The sequence below is a fragment of the Phyllobates terribilis genome, unplaced genomic scaffold (genome assembly GCF_046119375.1).
Source record: "Phyllobates terribilis strain yellow unplaced genomic scaffold, ASM4611937v1 Scaffold_13__5_contigs__length_258822181, whole genome shotgun sequence".
Classification (NCBI taxonomy): Eukaryota; Metazoa; Chordata; class Amphibia; order Anura; family Dendrobatidae; genus Phyllobates; species Phyllobates terribilis.
The window spans coordinates 42,592,420-42,618,720 of NW_027362773.1; the positions used below are offsets into that span (position 1 = coordinate 42,592,420).

The window sequence follows — 26,301 nt, forward strand, 5'->3', positions numbered from 1 at the left end:
CACATGTACATTAGGGAGAATTTAATAAAAGGAAAACAATCTTATAAAGTATTCGCTATTGCAAGGTGGAATCACATTTTTGGTGTGCTTTAAAGGGAAGCCATCAGAAACTGGCCTATTGTTGACATCAGATTTTTACGTTAAACTTTTTTCCCCCCACACAACGGTGTTAAAAATAAACAAATCTTCAGTTTTCACACTGGCCATTGGGGCTTTCAGAAAATAACACGTGAACATTAGCCACAATGGCAGACTTCTGATCCCATAATTGTGTCTAATGAGCATGTGCAAGGGGCATTGTGAAGGGAGTGGGAGCAGGGGAGCTGTGACATCACCTATTGTTATTAGTGGATCCTGTGTAATCTGCTGTATACAGAGGTGTTAACAGTCATTGTAATCCTGTCTCTAACGACATGAAGCCTACTTAGACTCATTCTGCCCTTTTTTCAGGAGGGTTTTAAGAGCACCAGTAGCCAGTGTGAAAATTGCAAGATTACCAATTATATTTTTTCAATAAATAATGTAGTATTATATTATTTATATATATATATATATATATATATATATATATATATATATATATATATATATATATATATATATATATATATATATATATATATATATATATATATATATATATATATATATATATATAAAAAATTTGCCAATATTTTTTGAAAAAATACATAGAACACAGAAGACTACTTTAAACTATAGATAATTTTATGATGGCACTTTGCTATGGTCCAACACAATTGCAGCCAATAAAGTGACATGATCATAAAAAAACGATCTTCAAACAAGAAAAATTGACCCAAACAAGAAGAGAACACACAAACCCCATGCAGATGTAGCCCTTAGTCAGATTTGCACACAGGAAGCACCCAGTGCGGCAAGGTTACACTTCTAATAATGCTGCACAGATTACTGCAACTTTAAACGGATTGTCCAGAATTAAAAAACATGGCTGCTTTCAGAAATGTGAATTGCTACACTGTTCCATACCATTTTCCCTTCCTAATATTCCACTTGTGTAATAGTCAGTCCTGATGCTCCTGATTCATGAGCCAAGGAGAACAGTACTGGAGGTTGTAGTCTGGTAGTGTGCGAGTCTATTCTGCAGTACAATACATTGCAGATCTGTTATTGACACAGTATTGCTCTATTACCATAAGGACATGAGACCTCATCGCTGAGTAAGGGTGTAGGATACACACTACAGCCAAATAAAATCCTATTCTGCTTTTACAAAGCAGAGAAAAACTAGAGGTTTTGAAATCTCATGCCTCCCTAACAAAACCAACGGTGAAACAGTGGTCTATGGCAGGGTTCCCCAACTCCAGTCCTCAAGGCCCACCAACAGGTCATGTTTTCAGGATTTCCTTAGTATTGCACAGGTGATAATTCCATCATCAGCACAGGCAATAGTTACATCACCTGTGCAATACTAAGGAAATCCTGAAAACATGACCTGTTGGTGGGCCTTGAGGACTGGAGTTGGGGAACCCTGGTCTATGGAGTCGGTAAGCCAAACCTCCGACTACAACTCCTCCTCCTCAATTTCCATGCCACCGACTCCCTCATACATGGCTGATGTTTAAGTGATAAATTTACTGCAGCACAGATTCATCTCAGCTAAAAGTCTAGACCCTTAGATCAGGAATAGGACAGACATTTATAGGACATTTCATAACTTTCCCAAATTCTTATGAAAAAATATTCCCCATAAACTTGCTGTACCGAATTTATTATATATTTTAGGAGTCGGAGTTGGTCCATTTTATACAGACTCCACGACAACGACTTCACAGCCCTGGGTCTATGGCTTCCCTAACAAACCCAACGGTGAAACAGTAGTCTATGGCCTCCCTAAGAAAACCAAGAAAGGTCTTCTAGAAAGTCAGCCATCTCTTCCAGCATTTTAGGCTGCGTGCCCACGTTGCGGATTACAAGCGTTTTTGATGCGGATTTTCCACAACGTAAACGCTTGTAAAACGCTTGTTAATCCGCATCCCATGGTCCCCAATGAGAATCCGCAAGTTCTATGCCCATGCTGCGGATTTTTCCGCAGCGTTTATGCTGCGTTCACAAATCCGCAGCATGTTCATTAATTTTGCATTTCCGCATGCGGAATTGCCTTATTCAATGCATGAAAAAACGCAAGGCAATTCCGCATGTCGAAAACGCGCGAAAAACACGTGATAAACGTGTGCGGAATTCCGCATGCGTTTTTCCGGGAGAGGACATGCGGAAATGAAGCAGAAATTTTCTGCTTCATTTCCGCAACGTGGGCACATCGCCTTAAAGAGAATGCTAAAGTAATGGCTCTAGTGATGAAACTCGTCCCTGGAGTCCTAAACCATCAAGTAACAGATCTATAATGAAAGATTACGCCCAGCCACGCCCCTGTCCTGCCATTGGGAAATAAACACAAGCTGACAGGTAAAAATTACAGAACGACAAGCTAAATAGTGAATGTACTTACAGCGCCTCCAGACTATCCAGGCCATCAAAGCAGTGAGCTCCAAGAGTTTTGATTTTGTTGTTGTGAAGGTGTCTGGAAATGATGATTGAATATTTGAAGACAAAGTAACTGCAGACCTCCAAATCACTTTACTGCTTATAGATCTAACAAGAATACAATCTAGATCGGTGAGTGCAAGACTGCGCAAGCGAGGGGAACACAGCGCAAGCAGAGACCAAGAGGAAGAGAGTGAAAGACGAAGAAAATATGAGAGAATTAATGAGCGATGCACATTTGTTTCCTGTATATATTCTATACATCTATAACTTGTATAGCAACTCCCTAAATACTTCTATTAGTAATTACTTACAAAACTACCAGGCTGGAGAGATTGGAGAAGGCATAATCTGGTATGTGCGTGATTTTGTTTAGCGCCAGTGTTAAGGCCTGAAGGGATGGGAGATTGCTGAGTGGACGAACAGGCACCTCCGTTAAGCTGTTGTCATCCAGCCATAGATGCCGGAGCTGCACAAGACCCTCGAAGCTGTCATCTGGCACGCTGACAATGTGGTTCGCATCTAGTCGCCTGCAAAAGAGACATTCAATTCATCAGAATAGTTCAGTGCAAGTTTACCGGACAGGAAGCCATGAAATAAATACTTTAAGTGCTTAAAAAAAAATTGGCAAGTTAAAGAGTACACATGGCATACTATATATATTAAAGGAAACGGTGCATAGGTTTATATAAATATGTGCTTTGGCTGTAATATATAGGAGGAGCATACACGTGCATCTAATAATGTACCCTCTCTGTACATGGAGCGTGGAAGCGGAGATGCAGGGAGCTATTTGGTAGCATGCTAACACTGTAAAGAGCCACTTTAGAAGTGCGAGCCAACCGCCAGCCTGGGGGAATAATGCTGTAGTTATGAACTATATACAGAGTTTTATGGAGCAACATCCCAAAGTAGACGGTAGGACCATTTACAGCAGCATTCAGTCAGTGTTGCCTTCATGTCATTCATTGTGAGGACTTTGCAATCAAACACTGAATCGCAACTTCTGGAATCATAAAAAAAAGACACAGTAGATTAGATAGTTGCTGGTTTAATGAGAGTCCGGCTGATATTTCAGCCGGCAGCCATATTGCTCAACTGCTCCATACATAGAAGCTCGCTTGTCCAAGCGCTCCTGTGTTCTCCATCAGAGAGCCCCTATCAGACCTGTCTGGTGGTGGCTCATCTCTTAGGTGTCAGGGACAGAAGGATCAGAAATGACAGATTTTGGACTACTGATCTATTTATACTCTGGGTACAGTTAGAAGGCCCCCATGCACATTAGACCATCAACCAAACCCATCAATATTGGTGAATTTGGCCGATATTAGTCTAACGTTCATGAGGACCTAAATTACTACATGCAAGAGACAGCGAGATCTACAGATCAGTCATTACTTAACTAATGTATTAAATCTTGACAGTTAACTGACAAATAATCAAAGAAGCTCTTCAGCAGAGATGGAAATGGCTGATAACAGGGAATATTAGATTTCATGCCAATGAACAGCAGACGGACAGAAATTAGAATTTATGTTTACCTATAAAAGATTTGGTATACAAGTCAACATCAATTGATTTTTGTGCTTTTTTTCCTACTTCTAATGTTTAATCACTAATGGTTATCCAAGAGGTAACGTTTCTCCTTGCGGAGAGTGACATGTTAAACATGTCAAGGTTAGGAGACTAAAGCCACAATGCTCCTCTGGGAAATATGCAAATTGTCTCTTCAGAGAGGTAGAGGACTAGAAACCTAGTGCCCTCTATAGGAAGTAGCAATCCTAAAAGTCACCATCAACTCTCTAACGAGCCTTGTCGCATGAATTAGGATAAAAGCCAGAACCAGAATCTCAATTTGCAGACACTTACCCCGAAACACAGTGTCTGCAAATTGAGTTTCTGGTTCTGGCTTTTATCCTAAGTCATGTGATAAGGCTCGTTAGAGAGTCTTTAGTGACTTTTAGGATTGCTACTTCCTATAGGTGGCACTAGGTTTCTAGTACTCTTCCTCTCTGAAGAGAACAAATTGTTAGAAACCTTACAATTAGATCTAATACCGTACTGGACTACTCTACCTGGCACGTCACAGAGGGGACATACAATTACAAGTATCGACCATATAAACATTAAGGCTGGTGTTATAGAATAGTTACAGGCATGAAGACACAAATCTTAGCATAAAACATACAAGAAGTGACGGCGCTGTACATAGATTGCATCTCATTACAATACTGGCGTCGTATTGTACCAGACCTTGTGCTTGGTCACCATGCACTGCAGGTTTACTACCCTGATAGGGAGATCTCATTAAAGCTGCACACCCCACAAGAACATGTAACTGCTGAATATCACAAAAAAGGAATAGCGCATGGGACCTCTTCATCAATGGCCATCTTTAGATCCCAGGATACTGGAGATTGACAGGTTGAGACCATAGTTAATAACTAGTAAGTTGTTGAATAGTAACATCTCCACTTTTGCGACTTTAGGTTAGGTCAGATCAGATGATAAGAAAATTTCTAAGTTGTGTTTTCTTTTTTTTTTTATCTAAATGAAAAAAAACACTAAAAGAATGTTCATCTGTATTGTCATCCACGGCTCTGTTTTTACATCAACAATTTAACAACTTCTATGTTTCCTATGTTACTAATTGCACTGGATCCATAATGCGGATGCCATAGGATGGTGTCCGTATGACATTGAGTTTTATGGACGATGGATCCCAAAAAGGATCAGACTAGTGCATGCTGAAATATTATTCAAGTTGAACGTTGATAGCAGGACAATGGTGTAGTCCACATGATCATTTTTCACAAAGACCAGTTTTACATATTATACGTGTTTTTGAATGAACTAGAGTGATCGACTATAACCGATGAAGAAAACCCAGGAAGAAGTGCCTAATTTGCCTTTGCAGCGCCTGCGCAGTGCAGGAGAAGTCACGTATTACATGGAGTCCACTGAGAACCAATGCAATGTCCATTTAAAGCACAGACCACCAGTCCTCCAGAGTGAAAAACACTCCTAGTCACTGTGTGCTCCAGCCATCAATGGGTGATCCGGCTCTACTAATTCTGAACACGAAGGGAAGAGACTGACGGCCATATAACGCAGAGGGATTGCAACGCAATGCTCGCACTGGCTGTCTGCTCTCGCGACCCAAGCGGGACAGCACATATATTTCTATGCAATGGTCACGCCCGGGATGAGAGAGCCGATGGCCAGTCCGAGCATTGCCTTGCGATCCTTGTCAGAGTTATACAGCCATCTGTCTGACTCCTCCCTAAGAGTATGATCACCCAATCCCCCCCTCCTCCCCTCCCCCCAGGGATTCAACACCAATGAAAACTTCAAGAAACACTGGCGTTTTGTCTTTTTTTGTCCCAAGGCATTTGTCTTAGTTGTGTTCTGTACACGTTTATGAACATTTTATTTTCAAGCAGTGTTTTATTTTTTTATTATTAACGCACAAGTGTTTTATTGGGCGATTTTTTCCCGTTTTTGACATTCATTAGGAAATAAAAAAAAATGCAAGTATTTTAATCAAGTGAAAACACCTTACAAAAAAAAAAGAAATGAAGATTGCAGGTTGCTACAATATCCAAACTAAAAAAATATATATATTTTTTTTTTTAATTAAATATTATTATTAATAAATAATATGATGGCACCCCCAATGTGTGCCAAAGAGAATAATTTTGGCCCATCAGAGTAATGGGAGCCTATAGGCATTTTTTGCTTATGTGCCAGGAACTTTCCAGGCACATGCGGTAACCGTGCAGGGAATTCGCAGCGTGAAATTACCTTCATGTTCAGCCCAATAAAGCGGACGCTGTCAGCATCGGTTACTAACTTCAAAGGAGCGTCCTACAAACATGTCCATCAGGACCCGGCCTGCCCTGGCGCTTCATCTCGGCTTCACAACAGCCTGTTTATATGTGTTTTGGAGCCTAAATAACATCAATCGCACAGAACCTAAATCATCATCATTCAGCAAGATCACAGCCACATTTATAACAAAGGGTAAGCTTTAAACCAGCGCCCCACCTAGGCGATCACATTTCACTGGATGTTTTAATTAATCCTCAGTTACGGGATACTTTGAACTGGGAAATGATGAAGTTATGCATGAGAACAAAGAGCATGGTAGAGCCCTCCGGCCTGAAGAGGGTGAAGGAGGACCCTTGGGCTGCTGCCCCTGTGGCAGACCCAGGCTACACGTCTAAGTGACAGGCTTCCTCCTAGTTACACAGAAAACACCTGCACTTTCCTGTCAGCCCGGTGATTAATGGCCGCACGGCCCAAGCATTAGGCTTCTCAAAACAAAGCGCCCAGAGATCATTTACAGATCTCCAATCTGCCTTACTGTCAGCAGAGAAATGAAGATGGAACGGGCAACAGTCGTCATTTTCTTCAAAAAGAAAAACAAAAGCTGATGACTGCATTATCCGACCTGACACGGCGGACATACGAAATCTGGGAAACAGCTGTAGACCTGGTGGTTTTTCTTCTTTTTTTGAGGTAAATTGAAGAGTCGCCTCCGGTTGCAGACTTGTCATCCATCTTATCGCGAGTGTAAAACGGATACGATTTATGGGCTGTCAAAAAAACATTTGTCTAAGGTTCTGTTCACATGTCCATCCCAACATCCCCATTGTGCCATTTTAGGAGCAGAGAAGTTTAATAAGTGATCAGTTGCATCGATCGATAAGGCAAAGGGCAGCGGAAGGGCCACCATTGATTATTATAAGGAAGGGTTTGGGGGTTTTTCTTGTTTTTTTTTTATAAATGGAGAAAAAAAAAAAAAGTCTGCGTGCAAGTTTTTATTGGGCGAGTGACAGGTTGACCCCATAATCGGTATGGTGCCTCTGGTGCAATAGATCACTTATTGTAAAATTGGAAAAGAAAAATTGAATATCTGAGCAGAGCCTCATTTGTAAGCTTCTTGTGGAAGGAGGTCATAGCCATGGGAGGATAGATTATCTCCTCAGACTCTGCCATTACCATCAATAAGAAGAATTTCTGGCACTCACGTTCTAAAACTTGACCAAATGTCAAGCCATTCACATATACAAAGTGACCATTGCAATATCCATATATTAGGATGTGTTTCGGCCCATCCAAAGCCTGTGACAACTGCTGAATATCATGTGTACATCTGTGTTATAAAAGCACCCACCCCCGACCGATGTCATTCATTAGGACTCGGTAGGCACATTTAAAATGACATCTGATAAATGACCGATATCAGAGGGGTACGAGTGCCTTTATAACTCAAGAGACAGGTTTGTGGCAATTAGCTATTGTCAAAGGCTAAAAACACACCCTGATAATATATAGATATTGCCATGTTCACTTTTATTTGCACAAACCATAGAATCTGGTTAAGCATTATAATGCGAGTGCCAGGGATTCTCTTCATTGATTGGTGGCATCAGCCACAGCCACAGCAGAGGGCATCACAGAGAGCAGAGTTCAGAGTTCAATTATTTTTACCATTACCATGACTGCTTGGCTCGGCTGAATGGACACCTCTTTATATTGAGCCCTATGGGACCAGTCTCCTCTGGTGCCACTTTGCACAATAGAATCTGATGGGCTGATGTCTCTTAAAATCTGGGAAAAATAATTTCTCAAAGCAAAATAAACTAATTTTCACCCATTTTCTCCTATTCTCCATCCTAGAAGCTAGTCATGAACCATGTAGCCATACAACATCCTATAAAATGTTTAAAAAAAAAAATGTAATCTGGTATGGCAATTGGATTTAGAGACTACACCTCCCGCCATCCAAAGATCCATACTCTGATAGTAAATAACCAAGACAGGCATAATGATAACTTTGCATTCCTCACTATCCTAAAGGGTAGACCATGTAGAAGACTAATTCCCTTCACATCAACCCTTATGTCACGCTGACACATTGCTGGAAGGCTTATGGATGCGTCAGAATTATTTTTACAAGCCAAGAGAGATATTCTCAAAATACACTGTTGATGCAAAGCAGTGACCTGGGACATGACTCGCCTTACGTAATGACACCTGCATGCTTCTTACCTAATGCAAATAAATAAGCCCGAATTGATGAATCATTTTTGCCTTCACAGGAGAAAGGAGTATTTAAACAGAGGTGCATTAAAATATCTCGGGATACAAAAGGCCCCAGGCTTCGTCAAAAGTGAACGAGCATATACCTGTCCCTCTGTCTTCTTATTCCACATTCATAAACCTCCCCTGAAGATCAAAAAGAGGATTTTCCGGTGGGATAAACTCAAACATCAACAAAGTGCCGTAACTACAGACAAGCAAGATGGAGCTCCATAGCCTGGTGTTAGTAAATGAGGTTGTGGTCCATCCATGGTCAATCAACTCTACAAGTCCCCAAAATAACATGCTCCCTTGGAACCATTCAACACTGGTTAATAGCCTGAAGCATTGGTGGTTGTCTATGTGGTATAAATCAATGGATAGGTTTCCTTTAAAAATTACAAAAAAAAAAAAGTTGTCTCTGGAAAAACCACAAGAGACCATCACTATAAAAAGACTTGTCCCCTTCTTGAACTAATAAAATACTACATACTAGCCAGGCTTCTGTGCTTGCCAAATCATATCCATCCCAAAAACTGTAGACTAGCCTACTAGAGGACCTCAAAGCAACAGCAGCACAGTTTCTATGTCTGTTTTCCCTACAGTGTAAGGCTATGTTCACACGGTGCGTTTTTGATGCGTTCTTTTCTGCAGGCAAAACCTGCTCTTGGCAGTAAAGCAGCAACATCAAAAAAAGCAGGTTTTGCTGCTTTTTTTTTACTGCGTTTTTGTCAGTGTACATGGTGATAAAGTTTAGTGCATAAAAAAAAAAAATAACCCGATTCAACTTCCTCAGATTTTGGCAGCAAAACCCGATATCTGAATCTTTGCACTACCCATTGCCTTCAATGGGTGAAAAACGCTGAAAAAGTGATATGCTCCATTTTGCAAAAAAATGCAGCTCTTTGACAAAACTGTTAAGGGAAAAAAAACAAGGTGTGCATGAGATTTCGGAAATCTCAGACTTTGCTGGTACTGTAAAACGCAGCTAAAAATTTGCATAAAAAAAAAAGTAATGTGTGAACATAGGTTAACATTAAAAAAACACCATATTACAGGATCTCCATAGTTAGTGATGTTTCATGCAGCATATTGTCCATTGAAGCCAACGCTAAGAATAGAAAACAGTTTTCATGAATGGCTTGTCTCCTAAATACAGAAAAATACACTACAAAAAAAAGGCAGCCATATATATCATGGGTAGTTCAAAGCATGTATTCATAAAAGTGACTGCAGCGCTACGATCCGACTAAATTGCTGGAATTTTATTGGAATAAATCATAACGCTTCTGCCATTGGCCAAGTTTGGTGTGTGTAATTCTGTGTCTCATTTTATTTGCTCTCCAAAAACAAATGGAAGAGTTAAATTGAAAGTAAGTTCAGTCATTTCCATTGTGTACTCTATGGCTGTTGCTTGGCAGGCGGCTCAGTACTGTGCAAACATGGAGACCTCTGGGAGGATTTGGTTTAGCTCCGACGACCTGGTAGGTCTTGTGGAACACGACCCAATGTGCCAAACCTACCAACTTGAAAAAAGTTGGCTCAACATAGGCCTGTTAACATAAAAGCAGTGTCTCGTTCTAAACAAGAGCACCTTTCATCAGGACACGTTCTCGTTGGATACCAGGGATGTCAAGGTGTTTGGATAGGAGGACAGCATGAAAATATTGACTCCACGCGTTCCCTCATACCCAAAGTAAATTATCTATGTCTTACACAACACGAGCATTCAGAATTTATATAAACACTCGATACATGCAAATGCCTCAATCCCATTAACTTGACTATTACCATAATTTAGAGAAAACCCACCCAAGTGTGAACATGTAAGAGAATCACATTAGTGAGGTCCATGGGCACATCACTCAAATCCCTTGGTATCTAGAAAGAGGTTTTTAACCCAATTAAATAGCTGTACAAGCAGCGGACAAAAAGATATAAAGAACAAGAGGAGTAAATTCTCAATTTACCAATCCGAGGCCAACAAATCCCAGCCCCCTACCGGCTTTGTTTATTTTGCTACAGGAATAATGTGAGGTTTTGACAGTAGATCACTGCAGCCAGTTATTGGAGGCAATGGTGAGGTTAGTGGGCTGACAAGTCACTGCGGCCAAAGTCAAGGTGACACATTGCTAGAGCCAAGTGAACGAAGAGCGGCGGGGGCACCAGCATGACAGGGGACCATGGTCTACCATGTCATGGGGTTAAAATAATCTTTATTCACAGGAAATCTCTGAAAGCTTCTTAAGAATGTATGAACTCAACATTGCTGCATCTCCTGCTGAAATGTGGTGGTTGTCAAATCTCATGCAGCCAATTAATGTAATTTCTGACACATATCTATGACATGCCAGATTATTTACGGCCGAATATCTTCCAGATTTTATTTTATAGAAACCTATGATATGCAAATATCTTGTCACAAAAAAAAAAAAAAAACGTTATATGGCTTCTAGTATTACAACAGCCATGAACATAAGTTTATATCTACTACCAATGGATATGAATATAAGAGTAAATTGGATTTAAAGGAAATAGGTCACACTTAAAATCTCTAATAGAGAGAGTAAGAGGAGATAATCAGTGATCTATTTTTATGGGGAACCGTTCAGTATAACGTAATTTATTGATTTAAAGTCTCCGCTCTTCCCGGCCATTGGAGTCCAGCGGGCGGTCCTACTCTGCTCTTCCCGGCCATTGGAGTCCAGCGGGCGGTCCTACTCTGCTCTTCCCGGCCATTGGAGTCCAGCGGGCGGTCCTACTCTGCTCTTCCCGGCCATTGGAGTCCAGCGGGCGGTCCTACTCTGCTCTTCCCGGCCATTGGAGTCCAGCGGGCGGTCCTACTCTGCTCTTCCCGGCCATTGGAGTCCAGCGGGCGGTCCTACTCTGCTCTTCCCGGCCATTGGAGTCCAGCGGGCGGTCCTACTCTGCTCTTCCCGGCCATTGGAGTCCAGCGGGCGGTCCTACTCTGCTCTTCCCGGCCATTGGAGTCCAGCGGGCGGTCCTACTCTGCTCTTCCCGGCCATTGGAGTCCAGCGGGCGGTCCTACTCTGCTCTTCCTGGCCATTGGAGTCCAGCAGGCGGTCCTACTCTGCTCTTCCCGGCCATTGGAGTCCAGCAGGCGGTCCTACTCTGCGACTTACAGCTACTTACTTTACTTATGTTGCACCATTAATTCCACATCTTTTTATAAACATCCTCACGGTCCTCATTAGGGCTCACTAGCCAAATTCCCTATCAGCATAGTTTTGGTGTGTGGGAGGAAACCCACGCAACGTACAAAGTCCTTGGTGGGATTCGAAACCAGAACCCCAGCACTGCAACCACTGAGCCACAGAGCTGCCCAATTTACACAGATACTGGAAATGCTGTCAATTACTGAGCAAGACCGCCCACTGGACTCGTTAAAATTTATTTGATACAAGTTATAGTGAATATTTTCCCATAAAAAAAACTTAAATTTTATATGTTGTGATTTGTTATAGAGGAACTGAGCTGATTTTATTAAGTGTTAACACTTTCAGAAAACAGTGTATGAATTCTGCACTAAGGCACAGGAAGACGCTGTTTAATATAACCTGCACCCACAGCTGCCGGTTACAGCGTCTGACTTGGATTGTAGAAGTTTCAAAACACACACAGCAATGATAGCTGTGGGGATCACTGAAATAGATCTTTGCATAAATTAAATTATAGCGTTTAGTCGGTCTGGAAACCTCACAAGCCTCTTCCATACTTTAAATGTACATTCTAAAATGGGAAAGGCTACCAGTCCACGAGAGTTGTAACATTTATTTATTCTACGGCAGCCTAAATCCAGACTTCTGCAGCTGCACCCGGTGTTATTTGTGCTGCCACCACAACAACCAACACTACACACTCACTTTCCACAATGAAGAGGCTGACCTCTAAATCATGGGATTTACAAGCAGTCACTCTAAAATTAAGTGTCCTCACAAAGCAGAGCTAATGCCTTATGGGCTACCGATGGCAAATGTTTAATTAGCGGAGTCTAGACTTCTGTATAATTTTAGCAGTGGATTACTCGCTCTCTCTTTCAAAGATCTTAATACCAAAAAAAGTGAAACCAAAGTACTATCGCTTCCTCTGCACAATATCAACTTAATATGCCAGCATATGAAACAAACCTAAGGTTTTGCCAAAATCACGTTACGTGACTACACTTAGGATGTGCTGGGAAAGCTCCTGGAGTTTGCATCGTATATATCCATAGGGCCCCTATAGATCCGATAGATGTACGGTAAGAGCGTCCCTTTGCACGGCCGGCATGCATCAATGTGTCATATAGACAAAGATCGGCACTATATAAGATTTTTGTTACAATGGGTGATGGAAACCACTGTCTGTATACTGGCATACAACACAGCCTTCCATCAGATAAATGTCAGGGAATACGATTGTTTTTTTTACCTTTCCAATAAAAATAAATTCAAACAAACAAAAAAAAAAACAACACATATTGGGCACTGTTCACATCATATATTAAAACATCTGCTAAACACCAGTAAGAAAACCACTTACAGGGATTGAAGAGATCCCAGGACCTTCAGAGCATCACTTGGGACAGTCTTCAGCTGGTTGTTTTGAAGAGTTCTACAAAAAACAAAAAATAAATGTGGGGTAGATAATTAACATTAGAGCAAACATTTCATGAAAGGTTTGTCGTGTGTCATTGGAAAGGCGCAAATGTCCTCGAATGACACCAACTTTTAATCAACTTTACTAAACATTTAAGAGGCAGGAAAGGCACACGCCATTCACAGTGCTACATTATCCATGTGCATGGCCAATCAAAGATATTTTATGTGAATGAGTACATCTACCATATCAAGGATAAAATGGAGATTGCTCCGGCATCTGGTGGGAGATCAGAGCAGAAGGCACTTACACCGCGTGTGCAGAATAGATTTAGTGTATGCTCCCATTACATTCAGCCAATGGATTCCTAGACCCCCAAAACACTTGACAGATGCCAGAAAGTGCCCATCGTAAGCACAAGATGCCCAGGAGAATGTTACCATACTGAGCTTGGAAAGATATCACCTGCACATAGATTATTGGAAGCCAAGGATCGCAACAGTTACAGCCCAGAAGTCCAAATACTAAACATTAGTGAAGAGGAGGGTGCAGAGTCACAGGAGGACAACCAATTTCCCCTGGGCCTATGAGGGTTAAAGAGGCTTGCTGTGCTGACAGAGCAGGGCAGGCATGTAATTACTAACAAAACTGCACAATTACTTACAGAACTTTGAGTTCTCTCAGGCCAGACAAGGCCATGGGATGGATGAAAGAGAGGTCATTGCCCGCCAGCCGTCTGGAAGAAAAATTGTGATAATTGAGACTCAAAAAAATTTTTCCAACAAAAATTTTAACTTTAAATAATGAGCTCACAAAAACAATAAAAGTTTGGATGTCACTAATTGATTGTCAAAAACATCCAACTTATTATATCTCAACAGTAAATGGCAAAAGAGACATTGTAGAATAATTAGACCTGGGAAGCGCCAATCAGGACCGCTCCTACAACGACAAGGACTCTTCAGTTTTTCCCTGCAGTGTTCGGCTGAACTCGCACTCGGTTTTTCATTATGGCGCTTTATCTAAAGGGGCTCATTATTCAGAATTTGCCAAGCAAATATTGAACTTCAACTGGCAAGAAGGCATTTAATGATCCCAATTATAATAAAACAATCATAAGAAAATAAATAACCTGACATGTCACTTTGCTTTCAGAAAGGCAGGTATCAACCCCCCCCCCCACCTCCCTCAGTTTCTCCACTTAGTGCATTTAATAAAAAAAAATCAATTATTTATACAGGTTTTTTCTTTTATAAAAACACTAAAAGTGGAAGACCTGGTTCAGCCATAAAACTACCTGCTGAACTGAGATTTATAGACCCCACGGAATCACAGGACTCGTGGTCGAGTCATGAATAGACTACTGAATGTACACCATGGAACGTGGGAAATGGAAAGGGACTTCTACATGTGCCTATACACTTTACAGGGCAAATGTATGCCAACAGGGGTCCCATTACACAGAGCTCATTCCACAAACTATTGAAAAATAATCAAATTTCACACATTTATTTTTTTTGTGCCCTCTATATTAAAAACACATGCAGCTGCACATGTTCACCTTAAAAAAGTTCTCTGGCACTTGGTCTAGTCTTGGGACAGGTCACCAATACCAGATTGGTAGAGGTTGCAACACCCCACATCCCTTACAGATTAACTGTTCCCGATGCTGGTGGGAGCCGGATGTGATCAATTGAAGAGCTGCACAGTTCCATCAACTGCATAGTAGCTGTAGCCAGGTACAGACATCCGCCCCCATTTAAATTCATGGAAGTGGATCCGCAGTACTCCTCTGCGGCCACTATACAGTTGGTGGAGCTGTGCTCTTCTGCTCCACATCCAAGCACATCTGGCGGCTGCTGGCGCCAGGAACAGCGGATCAGCAGGGGTGGCGGATGTCGCACACCCACAGATCTGGTATTAATGACCAAGTATAGGCCAACAATATAAAAGTAGAGGACAACCCCTTTAATAAAAATTAAAAAGATAGTTATTCTTTTTAAAGAAATCAATACTAGACCTGAAAATAAGCAACTTTGTAATAGACATTCTGCTGCAAGTTCTCCACAGAACTCAAGCACCAACAGTCTGCTCCTATCTCAGTAATGGGAAAGTCTGTGATCACTGAAGACATTATACCCGCCAACTGAAAATATGGAGATTGAAAGATCAATCCAGGAGCAGCAAAGCAGCTCTCTAATAAAATATTACAAAGTTTATCATTTTCATGTGCACTAACACTGGTGTGACTTCAGCCAAACCAATGCACGCTCTACTAAAATATATCAGATTCATTTTTACATTTTAAAAAAGTAATTTATGTGTAAAATATCTCTTCAAATTAGGTCATGTGCTCACATGACCCAAGATCCTTTACAATCACCAAGTTGAAAATCAGTTTTTTCCACCTGTTGTAACCATGTACTACGTAACTTGGCTTTATGCTCTCTGAAGGGGGGTCAGGATTTCGGGCAATAGAGCTGTATGATGCAATTACATGGAATCTATCACCATACTGCTCCACAGTGGAGGCAGAAGTTCTTATCAAAAGATCATGATGATGACTGCGCAGTGCCAGTCACAGTTATACTGCAGGAGATCACAGTTCAGTCTTCCTTACTGAATACTTATTAGCTTATTTAGAAGAATATGGAGGGAAGGAGAATCAGTGTCATCACAGCAAATAAAGATGGTACTGGCTCTAGCTTGTTATGTGGTGCTGTACTGACAACATGGGATTCATAGCCGATCACAAAGGAATAACATGCAAGATGAAAGCTAGCAATCAAGATAGAGGCTTGGCCATGGTCTAACAGACACCAAGGAGGATAAATCATACAGATTCTGGCAATCTACGAAGATCAACTAACACCATAATCACTTCTCGATGTGCATGTATCTTGCGGCGTCCCTTCATCTTGGCTAGTTTTCTTCTGCTAGTCTTACTTCTCGATAAACATTTTCTGTGTGGTCCAACCTTTCCTTGCACCACGGCTTAAATATCACAAGCCCCTTCTTGAATGCAGAATCAGACAAGTGCTAAAATGTGGCACACCTAGTAATCCCCACCACCAGGCTGCCAACACCAGATCGCTTTACACGGTAAGCTGAGCACAAGCTGAACGCTTCCTTTCCCTGTGAAGACGTGGGGGCTCCCAGGGTACGTCTCAGGCCAGATCTTCACAATTTACATGGCTATTACAAAGGGGATGTGCTCATAATTGCTTTTACATCTGGCACTTAGCAGCCCCTATCTGCACTATGGTAACAGGACAAGTACACCACAAATTGCCTGATCCGGTCCAGTGTAAAGTTTAAAGTCCATAGATTGGACTGTGTCCCCAAAGCTGGTTATAGAGGAGACAAAGTTTCCAAAAATATATGGATTTCCACCTAATTGCCAGGTTTCTATCTCCTATAGTGGCTGACGATCTTGTAAAAGCTTTGAATAATTGTTTCTTTTGGGAGGTAAATTAATATTTTGCAACTCAAAATAATTGCAAGTATAATTATTCAAACAAACCCTATACCTCTTGATATCCCACGGGCAGATTTTGTGGCCCTTAGTCATGGCTACAGTGGGCACTAGGGCGTGCACACACTTAGTGTTGTGCCGTCTCCCTGGAAGTCCAACCTTTTTTCCCCCCTCCTTCTTCGGAATAATAAGAATAGTTGAGGACACCTTCAGGCTGGATTCACATGAAGCCTGTTAAAAAGTTACTAAAGATGCTTGGAAAAAAAAACAAAAAAAAACAAAAACTTTTTTTGTTCTAAGACAATAGCACAGTGTACATTACTTTATTAAACAAACAACAAAAATGGTTTTCGACTATGTACTGTTTAGGAAGCATACTTACCAATATTTTTTGTTTTAAAACATTCTGCCCTACAATATCTCTCCATGTTAGAGCAGAACGGAGCACATGCAAGGGAATCTGTCACCAGATTTTTACTACTTCATCTGAGAGCAGCACGTTTTAGGACGAGAGACCCTGATTCCATTGATGTGTCACTTAGTTTACTGGGTGCAGCAATTGTGATACAAAGAGTTTTCAGATGTTTTAGAGCTCAGAAAGCTGCCCCCGCCAACACCAGGCTCTCTATGTACATTATATAATGACAGTGAGCAGTTCAGAGAACGGGGAGTGTTCATCTAACAGTCCCATGAGTTGTAGGGCAGTGAACCTCTTGGTGATAAAACCTTAAATGTATATAAACAGCACACAATATCACTGAAACTGTCTCAGCCCCAATCTCCTGTTGTCTTCAGATTACACAGCAAAAAAAAAAAAAAAAAAACTGCTGACAGATACCCTTTAATGAAGGTCTCTGCATCATAATTGTGGTATAAAAAGAAAATCAAATTTTTGCTCTTTCCAACATCTTTGGGCTTTTTTTTATCATTTAAAACCACAATTATGGTGCAGAGAACCTTCATTAATGTGCACCATTATGTTCTGACATGGAGATATTTCAGGATATTTTGTAAAATAAAAAAAATAAGGTTACTAAATAAGTGACCTAAAACAGTCTTTTGTTTCATTGCAGTTTAATAAAATAAAGGATATAAATTAAAGGGGTACTCCCATCTCCAAAATCCTATCCCAATATGTAGTGTAATAATAATCATTAGCAAATACCTATAAATAGAAATGTAGTATAGTTTTTCTGATTTGCTATGTCTTTCCTCGTGTGCGGGCATTGCAGGACCTTAGGTATCCATGGTTACGACCATTAATATAGTGACAGTTGCTAGTGGTTGTAACCATAATGGTCGTAACCATGGATACCCAAGATCCTGCAATGCCTGCACATGAGGAAAGAGACATAGCTAATCAGAAAACTACACTACATTTCTAATTGGAGGTGTAATATTAGCAAATACCTATTACATATTGGGATAGGAATTTGGAGATTGGAATACCCCTTTAAGTGCTAGCGTCTTAAACACAAAATGCTAGCCTAAAAAAAAAAAAAAAAATAGCAAGTTTTTTTTAAGTTATTTTTTAGCACAATGGGCAGCCTGTGGATAAACACATGCTGTCATTTACACTACACTGGCGTTAACCATGGCTGAAGTCTACACTAGCTTTTTGCAGGCGTACATGATGCTGTAAGGAAGTGTGCATCTCTAAATATGGTGTATTTCACTCCAGCAGGCTTTTGAATATGTGGGCCTACGTAACCAGGATCAGAATTCTCCACTCATGGCAGAAATAAGGCTTTTATCATAGTCTGTAGCAATCATTAGCAGAATCCACTTTCTATATATTTTTGGGTAACGTATTTTTGCACATACTACAACCATCTGTCCTCCTATAACTCCCATTGCTCCTTCTCTTTTTTTTTTTTTTTTTTTTAAAGAAACTTTTTTTTTGGGGGGGGGGGGGCCCCGAGATGCAAATATAAATATTAAGATCCTATTTTCCATCGCTGGGATCAGACTATACTTTGGCTCTAGACATAACAGTGTGGATATAGAGATGGAAGTAATTCAGAATATACACATTTAAACCATGGCACCACGTGATTGTGAGGGTGGGACATACGGAGATCAAGAACCGTTGCGTGACTTGAAGTAGATGTGAATGGCCTACCTCAAGGCAACTCCTGTTTACTCAGCCTGCTAAACCCACTAACAGAAGAGCCATGCACCAGCATCCGCTTCTCCTCACTTTGGCAATCTTCCAGGAAACAGGATACAACTGGCCGAGTATGCAAAAGGTTTTTCTAACATGCCTGCCAAATATTCGTGGGCAGTTGACGGACTTACTGCTTATAAGGGTCAAGAACCTCATAATTAGAGGCGGGGAGGGGATGTGCACTATTAGCACTAGACACAAGCTCTTCAGATGATATAAATAATGCCTCCAGGATTGAGGAAATGGAAGAGGAGACACTTAGCCTGCAGGCTGCAGTTTTTTTTTGTTTTCTTTTTTTTTTTTTTTTTTTTAAGTGACATATTAAACTTTTAACATCAAGACATTACCTGCAAACTTATATCCGTAGCTCATGGATTAGCTCATGGATAATACCCAATTGTGGGGCAATTATATATGTGGGCTGATTGTCACAAGAATGTTCACAAAAGTGATCACTTAAAGGGCTACCCCATAACTGTAATCATTACACCCTTACCAGTTGCCACATGTACAGGTATGGTATGTCACCTGGATCCTTACAGTGGCCACATGTACAGGTATGGTATGATGTCGCCTGGATCCTTACAGTGGCCACATGTACAGGTATGGTATGATGTCGCCTGGATCCTTACAGTGGCCACATGTACAGGTATGGTATGATGTCGCCTGGATCCTTACAGTTGCCACATGTACAGGTATGGTATGTCACCTGGATCCTTACAGTGGCCACATGTACAGGTATGGTATGATGTCGCCTGGATCCTTACAGTGGCCACATGTACAGGTATGGTATGATGTCGCCTGGATCCTTACAGTGGCCACATGTACAGGTATGGTATGATGTCGCCTGGATCCTTACAGTTGCCACATGTACAGGTATGGTATGTCACCTGGATCCTTACAGTGGCCACATGTACAGGTATGGTATGATGTCGCCTGGATCCTTACAGTGGCCACATGTACAGGTATGGTATGTCACCTGGATCCTTACAGTGAATTACACAAAAGATGTGATATTGGTAAAAACTCACTGAAGTTGGGATCATCTTACTTCCAGTAATTATGAGATGATTGACAGGCAGTGCACTGCAGGATTGACACCGCCCCACTTGCAGGACTGACCAATTACTACTGCTCTGAAACAAGTCAGTTTTGATAAAAGGTCTGTCATTAAAAATTACACATCTGTGGCTGCCTTTTTATTTAAAGGGAACTTGTCATATCTACAGTGTAATAACATTTGGGGAGATGACTAAGTAAAGTAGCGAGACAGCATTACAGCGCTATTAACCTGCAGCTTAAAGTGTGGCTACCGGGGAAAAAAAAATTAACTTTATTTCCCCTGGGAGCCGCTGGCTTTCAGTAGAGGAGTGCCTTGAGCGACTACCGTTACCGCTGAGTACACACTGAGCGTCAGCTGTAAGTACACCCCAGCAAATAGCATTGCATCTGTGCAGAGTGAGTGAGGTATCAAAACAAGTGTCGGGGCGTGCTTACAGCCACCCCACAAAATGCTGGGAGCGCTGACTGTAGCTGCGCTTGGCACGCCTCTGACTGAAAGCCAGCAGCTCCCGGGAGGAGGTCGATTCACTTTCAGCAAGGTTGCCGGACAGCATCGTTACGGTAATAGCCTGTAGATTAACCTTGTATCTGCAGGCTGATAGATCACAAGTCTGTTGCTGCCAATGGTTTTCTTAAAAGAAACTTAACTAAATAAAACACATTTGCAAAAACAAACATGTGTCCTTAGTTGCAGACTAAAGGACTCTACTTTCAAGCTAAAGTCGGGTCCAAGCATTTGGCTGGAGGAATCCCAGCACATAGAGCGGCATCCCACAAGCCTCTACAGCCATCTCTTGTGTTTGCATGAAATCTTGTGCTTTGAACTAAACCAGCGCTGCCTGATCATTTACTCAGTAGCTACTGATCGGTAACATCATTTGAGCGGTTACTGACCGGTAACCGCTACGTAAAGGATGCTGAAGGATTAGAGCTGGGAAGATCCCCTGCCATCAGGGATACTCAGGCTTTTTTTGCCAATATGTTAAATTTAGTAAAATCACAAGTCTGTGGCAGCCAGACATTTTCTTAATATTACAGCCATAAAACATATGGTCGGTACTTTTACCTTTATTGCTCAAGTTCATCCAAAATGAAATTTTGCAGTTAGTTTATTAAAAATCATAAGGGTAAAAAAAAAAAAAAAAAAAGACTGCAAATGTAGATTAAGCCTTTAAATTAGATTGAAAAAACAAAATTGGAAAGTGATTTTTGAAAATTAGTAACCCTATCTTTTCCTTGACATCCAATAGACTGATTACATGTATAACCCCATGTGGAAACTGGAGCTCTACTGTAATAAAACACTTAAGTGTCAATATGATTTTTGCAGCTACCCAGCTGAGCAATTTGCTGGACTACGAATGGGGAATAGCAAAACTGTAGCCGGGGTTTTAGGTTTTGGGAAGAAAAATCTAACAACATTTTTCGTCTGTTGAAATCAGAGGAAGAGAAAAGGTCCAGTCAATAGTTTATTAAAAAGGTCAATACAAATAATTGTGGTTTTCTAGAAAGACATCTTCCTAGGCCCTTTGGAAAGACTGGAGGGAGCGAGTGTGTGTGTGTGTATCCACTTTAAACATTGGTACAATAGCCCCATCCAAATGAGGTCTGTGAAAAAAGCTGGAGTGGCGCTTTAAGGAGCGATAAAACGTGTAGAGACGTGTACTTTTTGGTTGCAATGTATTGATATAAATGCAAGTCAACCATGAAGTGTCATAAGGAGAAGTGTTGAACCGGACTTGCATGAGGTTCCAAATATATTATGTGCAAAATTTGACCAACAATTTTTGCCATCTACACTAACCGTTAAATTGGGGCAACCATACTGTTAATACATATTAGCAACATATTCATAATGCTCCAGTACGCTGGCTCAGCATTTTTCACCATTCCCTTGGTGCACTGGGGTTCTAGGTTCAGGACCTGTGCTTTGCAGGTTTCTTTATAAAACCAGATGTGCAATTAGCTTCCACTGAAAAAAAGATGAAAAATGAAGGCAACATGAAATGGCGGGACTGATGTGATATCTTTAAAGTGTAGCTATTATTTAGATCAGCAGGGGCCCAGGTCCTGAGGCTCCCACCCCCCCCCCCCCGCTCCCCATTGCTAGCTCAAGGGATTATACAGGCAAGCACAGTTCTGGAGGCAGAAGCCCTCAGCAGCTGCATGAGACTATTCTGTGGATATGTACACCACTGAGCTCCTGCATAAGTGAGCACACAGAGGTGTACAGATCCACAGAAAAGTCTCATGCAGGTGCTGAGCCATGCTGTTTTGTAGTCTTTAGAGCGATCTGTGGGTGACTCGAGACCCAGAACAACCCCTAACCCCACCCACCCCGCACAAAAAGGTGGTAATAATACATATATATATATATATATATATATATATATATATATATATATATATATATATATATATATATATATATATATATATATATACATATATATACATATACATATATGTTATTGTAAATGATAGTTACACATTAAATTTACACAGTTCAGGGTACAAATGCTATTTCAATTTTACAGGAAAAATGACACCACTAAAGCAATGCTGAACCTGTTCTCTGTGTGGTAATCCCTTTTAAAGTAGCCCCACCTTGTTTTGTGCTCCAAGATGGAAAGCATTAGGAGAACATGACATGTAGGCACCTGGCAGGTATGGAGTAAAGATCTATTTAGTGTTCAGAAAAAACACAAGTTGAAGGTGTAAAGCGTAGGAGCATGTAATAAGTACACACTTGTCCTTATGTAGGGCAGAAATCGCTGTGCACATATTGCAAAACTGAAGGCAAACATTGCAGGCACCATCATAACACCTGGTAGGTTGAGAGAACCTGGATGGACCGAATTAACACCTTCCCTGTAGGTGTCTGGAGCTCACTGAGGTTACTAAACCTACAGATTAGGATGCTTGATAAGAACTAAACTATTTCAGGTCCAAAAATTCTACCAAGGGTTTCAGCATTTCATGCTGCGGGCTCCTCAATGGTTCTTTCTTTATAGTACATTTATGATGAATAGGTTTAATCAGGTTTTAATCACCCTAGGTGTTGAAGGATTAATTCTAGTTCATGTCCAACACACCAAAAGTTATACTGAGAACAGGTGACATATTAAAAGATAAAGAATAGCCCAGAAAGAAAGGCGGAAATGTCATACGTCACACGGGAGGGAGAAACCTAACCAGATATGCTAATGACTTCTACAACACAGCTCTGAATCATATAATTAATCAAAGATCTCCAGAATATCCAGCTCAGATCACTTAAAGGGGTTAAATCAGACAAAAGAAGAAAATAACCCTAAGGCTCCAGCAGTCCCCCGCAGGATAGGAAGCAGTGACATCCTAGTCTTTGGTCACTTGACAAACAAGGTCCATAGAGAGGAGTTGCCCATTCGAGACAACTCCTTTTAGTACGTTTTTGCAGAGCCAAATGTCATTTAGAAGGTTATTCCCATCATTAGAACTGTGGGCAATAAATGAGCGTTGTATTTGGCAAACTCTGGTAGTCCCATAGACAATGAATGGACTGTGGCTGCGCAAATTCGGGACCGGTTCTATTTAGCTGTTTCAGGGTCCTGTTCTCGTTTGTATCTCCATCAACCTCTATGGGATGGAAATCATCTTTTAACTTTGGAGGCACTGACTTGGAGACAACAGTTTGGGGGAAATTGGGTGTTAAGATCTGCTGAGAGGAGTTGTACAGGTAACATCAAGTACCGGTAAAGATGGAGCTGGTAACGCAGAAGGTCTCAAACCTGCCAAGTTATCAGAGTTACTAAAGATAAAAGTAGAAAGTATGTGCCGAATCAATAACCTGCCAAGAGTCCATTAAATGACTGCATGTTGCAATCTAAAAAAGCTTTTAACATTTCTCTATTGTCTGCCCAAGAGACTCATCTGGAAGCAATTTACCGGATGTCTGTGAGGCTGCAGGACCACCAGGAGTTGTGCTGCAGTCAGGAGGCACACGCTAGCCAAGGAGTAGGACGGTGGTTGGAAAGCCAAAAGAAACTTTTTGCGTTTGGCCACATTTCATGATCCACACCTTACCGAGAGGAGATAGAAGAACATGACGGGTGGTAAACACTGCTATTAAAGTGACAGGACGAGCTGGTCTGCTGAGCCTTAAATATAGACAACTTTTTATAGGATGGAAAAAAAAAAAAAAAAAGAAAAAACTTATGAGTCATATTAGAGTCAGCCATTAAAAAGGCCCAACGACAGGGTGACTAGCTTAAAATGTAACTCCACCTTCAGACATCCTTTTCCAGCTCATACAGTTATTCCTTTTTTGAATACATTGTACATCTTGTACTTATCTTACTGCCTGTCCAGTGCTCCAGTCAATTCTACAGGCTTCAGGGCAGAAATACCCAAACAATTAACGCGGGTACAGGCTGTAACGCAGTATCAGGACATAAGTAATATTTAGAGAAGGAGACCAATTTCATGTAAAATCATTTATAACTGATAGAGTTCAAAAAGTAAAACAGAACCTTTAGGGCTTTGTTCACATGCGGTGTTTTTCTGATGTGTTTTACAGTACCAGCAAACTGAATGAGATTTCTGAATTCTCATGAACATGCTGCTTATTTTTTCCCTATGGATTCGAAGCAAAGGTTTGCTTGCTGCAAAAACAGAGAATTGACATTATGCAGATTAAAAAAAAAAAACGTTTTTCTCCTAAAATGAATGATAAAAACATGCAAGTAAAAAAGCATCAAAGCGTACAGTTTACCTGCAGAAAAATCGGCTGCAAATACTTAAACTTGTGCTCACATCCTTAAAACGCCCCAAATTTTTTTTGTTGTATCTGAATGGCAGCCCCATACTAACTGGGAGTATGCTATCATCAATGCTTAAGTATTGGATCAGCAAAGAGTTAAATCTATTCTGGGTGGTTTAGATGGTCATCAATAATGTATTCGATATGTAAAGAGGGAAGCACACTACAGAAATAAAGAATTCCCAAATGCAGACAGATTAGGATGGGTTATTCACTTTGTAATTAGCAGGTTGGACAGTGCGCCCTTGTAAGCATCTCCAGCGATTAGCTGTAATTTGTGAACAAGCCTTGCAATTAGTGTTTTATTTCCCAGCAGCGCCACCAAGGGAGAAACTAAGCATTACATTGTGGTAACAATATAAGTGACTTGTTGGTATCATGCAGGACGGGTCGTCCACAGAGATACACTCTGTAACCGCTCTCCACTATGGCCAAGAAGTACTGTAAGGATCCTGAACAGAGGACCTACTTTTATTGGAAGGGATTGTCTCTTTACAGAAAACACCTCCCTACATGCACAGTTCATTCTTAAAAAACACACAATACTGCACTTAACTTACCCTCCTCGACACAAGCAAGTGTCTCAGATGCTGCTGCAGTTTCTGTTTGGCTCCAGAGATGTTGCACCGCTGCAGTCAATCACTGAGCTCTGTGACCAGCTTGTCCAGTCTACATGGACAGAGCCGCTTAGCTCACAGATTGGCTGCAGAGATGTTGTCCAGATGTTTCTGCTGCAGCCAAACAACGGAGACCGAGGCAGCATGGGTGACTGCGGAGCTCAGGGAAGTAAAGCACAGCTTGTTTTTTCCAATGGACTGGGCATATGGGAAATGTTTTCTTTAAAGCAAACTGGTCATCTCATTCATGATGCCCAAAGTGAGGACAAGAATCAGATTCTAGCGGCATGATTGCTCCATTTCATAGAAAGGAGACTTTAAAAATCCAGTCGGGGATCATAGCCGGAGACCAGTATAGTTTGTTGCAGCCCCCAGCGGTCTCCGTCATGTGTACATAGGGAAAGACTTGGAAATCACCTGCAGCAGCGCTGGGAAGAGACGGCCAGAGATCTTTAGCATTTCAGAGGAGATAAACTTAGAGCGTTTCAGAAAAAATAAAATATAATATACACTGCTCAAAAAAAATAAAGGGAACATTGAAATAACACATCCTAGATCTGAATGAATGAAATCTTCTCATTGAATACTTTGTTCTGTACAAAGTTGGATGTGCCGACAACAAAATCACACAAAAATCATCAATGGAAATCAAATTTATTAACCAATGGAGGCCTGGATTTGGAGTCACCCCCAAAATTAAAGTGGGAAAACACACTACAGGCTGATCCAACTTTGATGTAATGTCCTTAAAACAAGGCAAAATGAGGCTCAGTATTGTGTATGGCCTCCACGTGCCTGTATGACCTCCCTACAATGCGTGGGAATGCTCCTGATTAGGTTGCAGATGGTCTCCTGTGGGATCTCCTCCCAGACCTGGACTAAAGCATCTGCCAACTCCTGGACAGTCTGTGGTGCATGGAGCGAGACATGATGTCCCAGATGTGCTCAATCGGATTCAGGTCTGGGGAGC

The 26,301-nt window shown here is 41.1% G+C and overlaps 1 protein-coding gene across 1 annotated transcript in view; it reads right to left on the reverse strand.

The window, feature by feature from the left end:
• Window positions 1-26,301, reverse strand: part of LGR4 (leucine rich repeat containing G protein-coupled receptor 4) — an 82,988-nt gene that overhangs the window by 18,505 nt on the left and 38,182 nt on the right. Inside the window, exons 3-6 of the mRNA XM_073658064.1 lie at window positions 13,874-13,945; window positions 13,153-13,224; window positions 2,838-3,053; window positions 2,489-2,560 (exon numbers count right to left, since the gene is read on the reverse strand). Coding sequence (XP_073514165.1) covers window positions 2,489-2,560; window positions 2,838-3,053; window positions 13,153-13,224; window positions 13,874-13,945 — 432 coding nt within the window. The remainder of the gene's footprint in view (window positions 1-2,488; window positions 2,561-2,837; window positions 3,054-13,152; window positions 13,225-13,873; window positions 13,946-26,301) is intronic.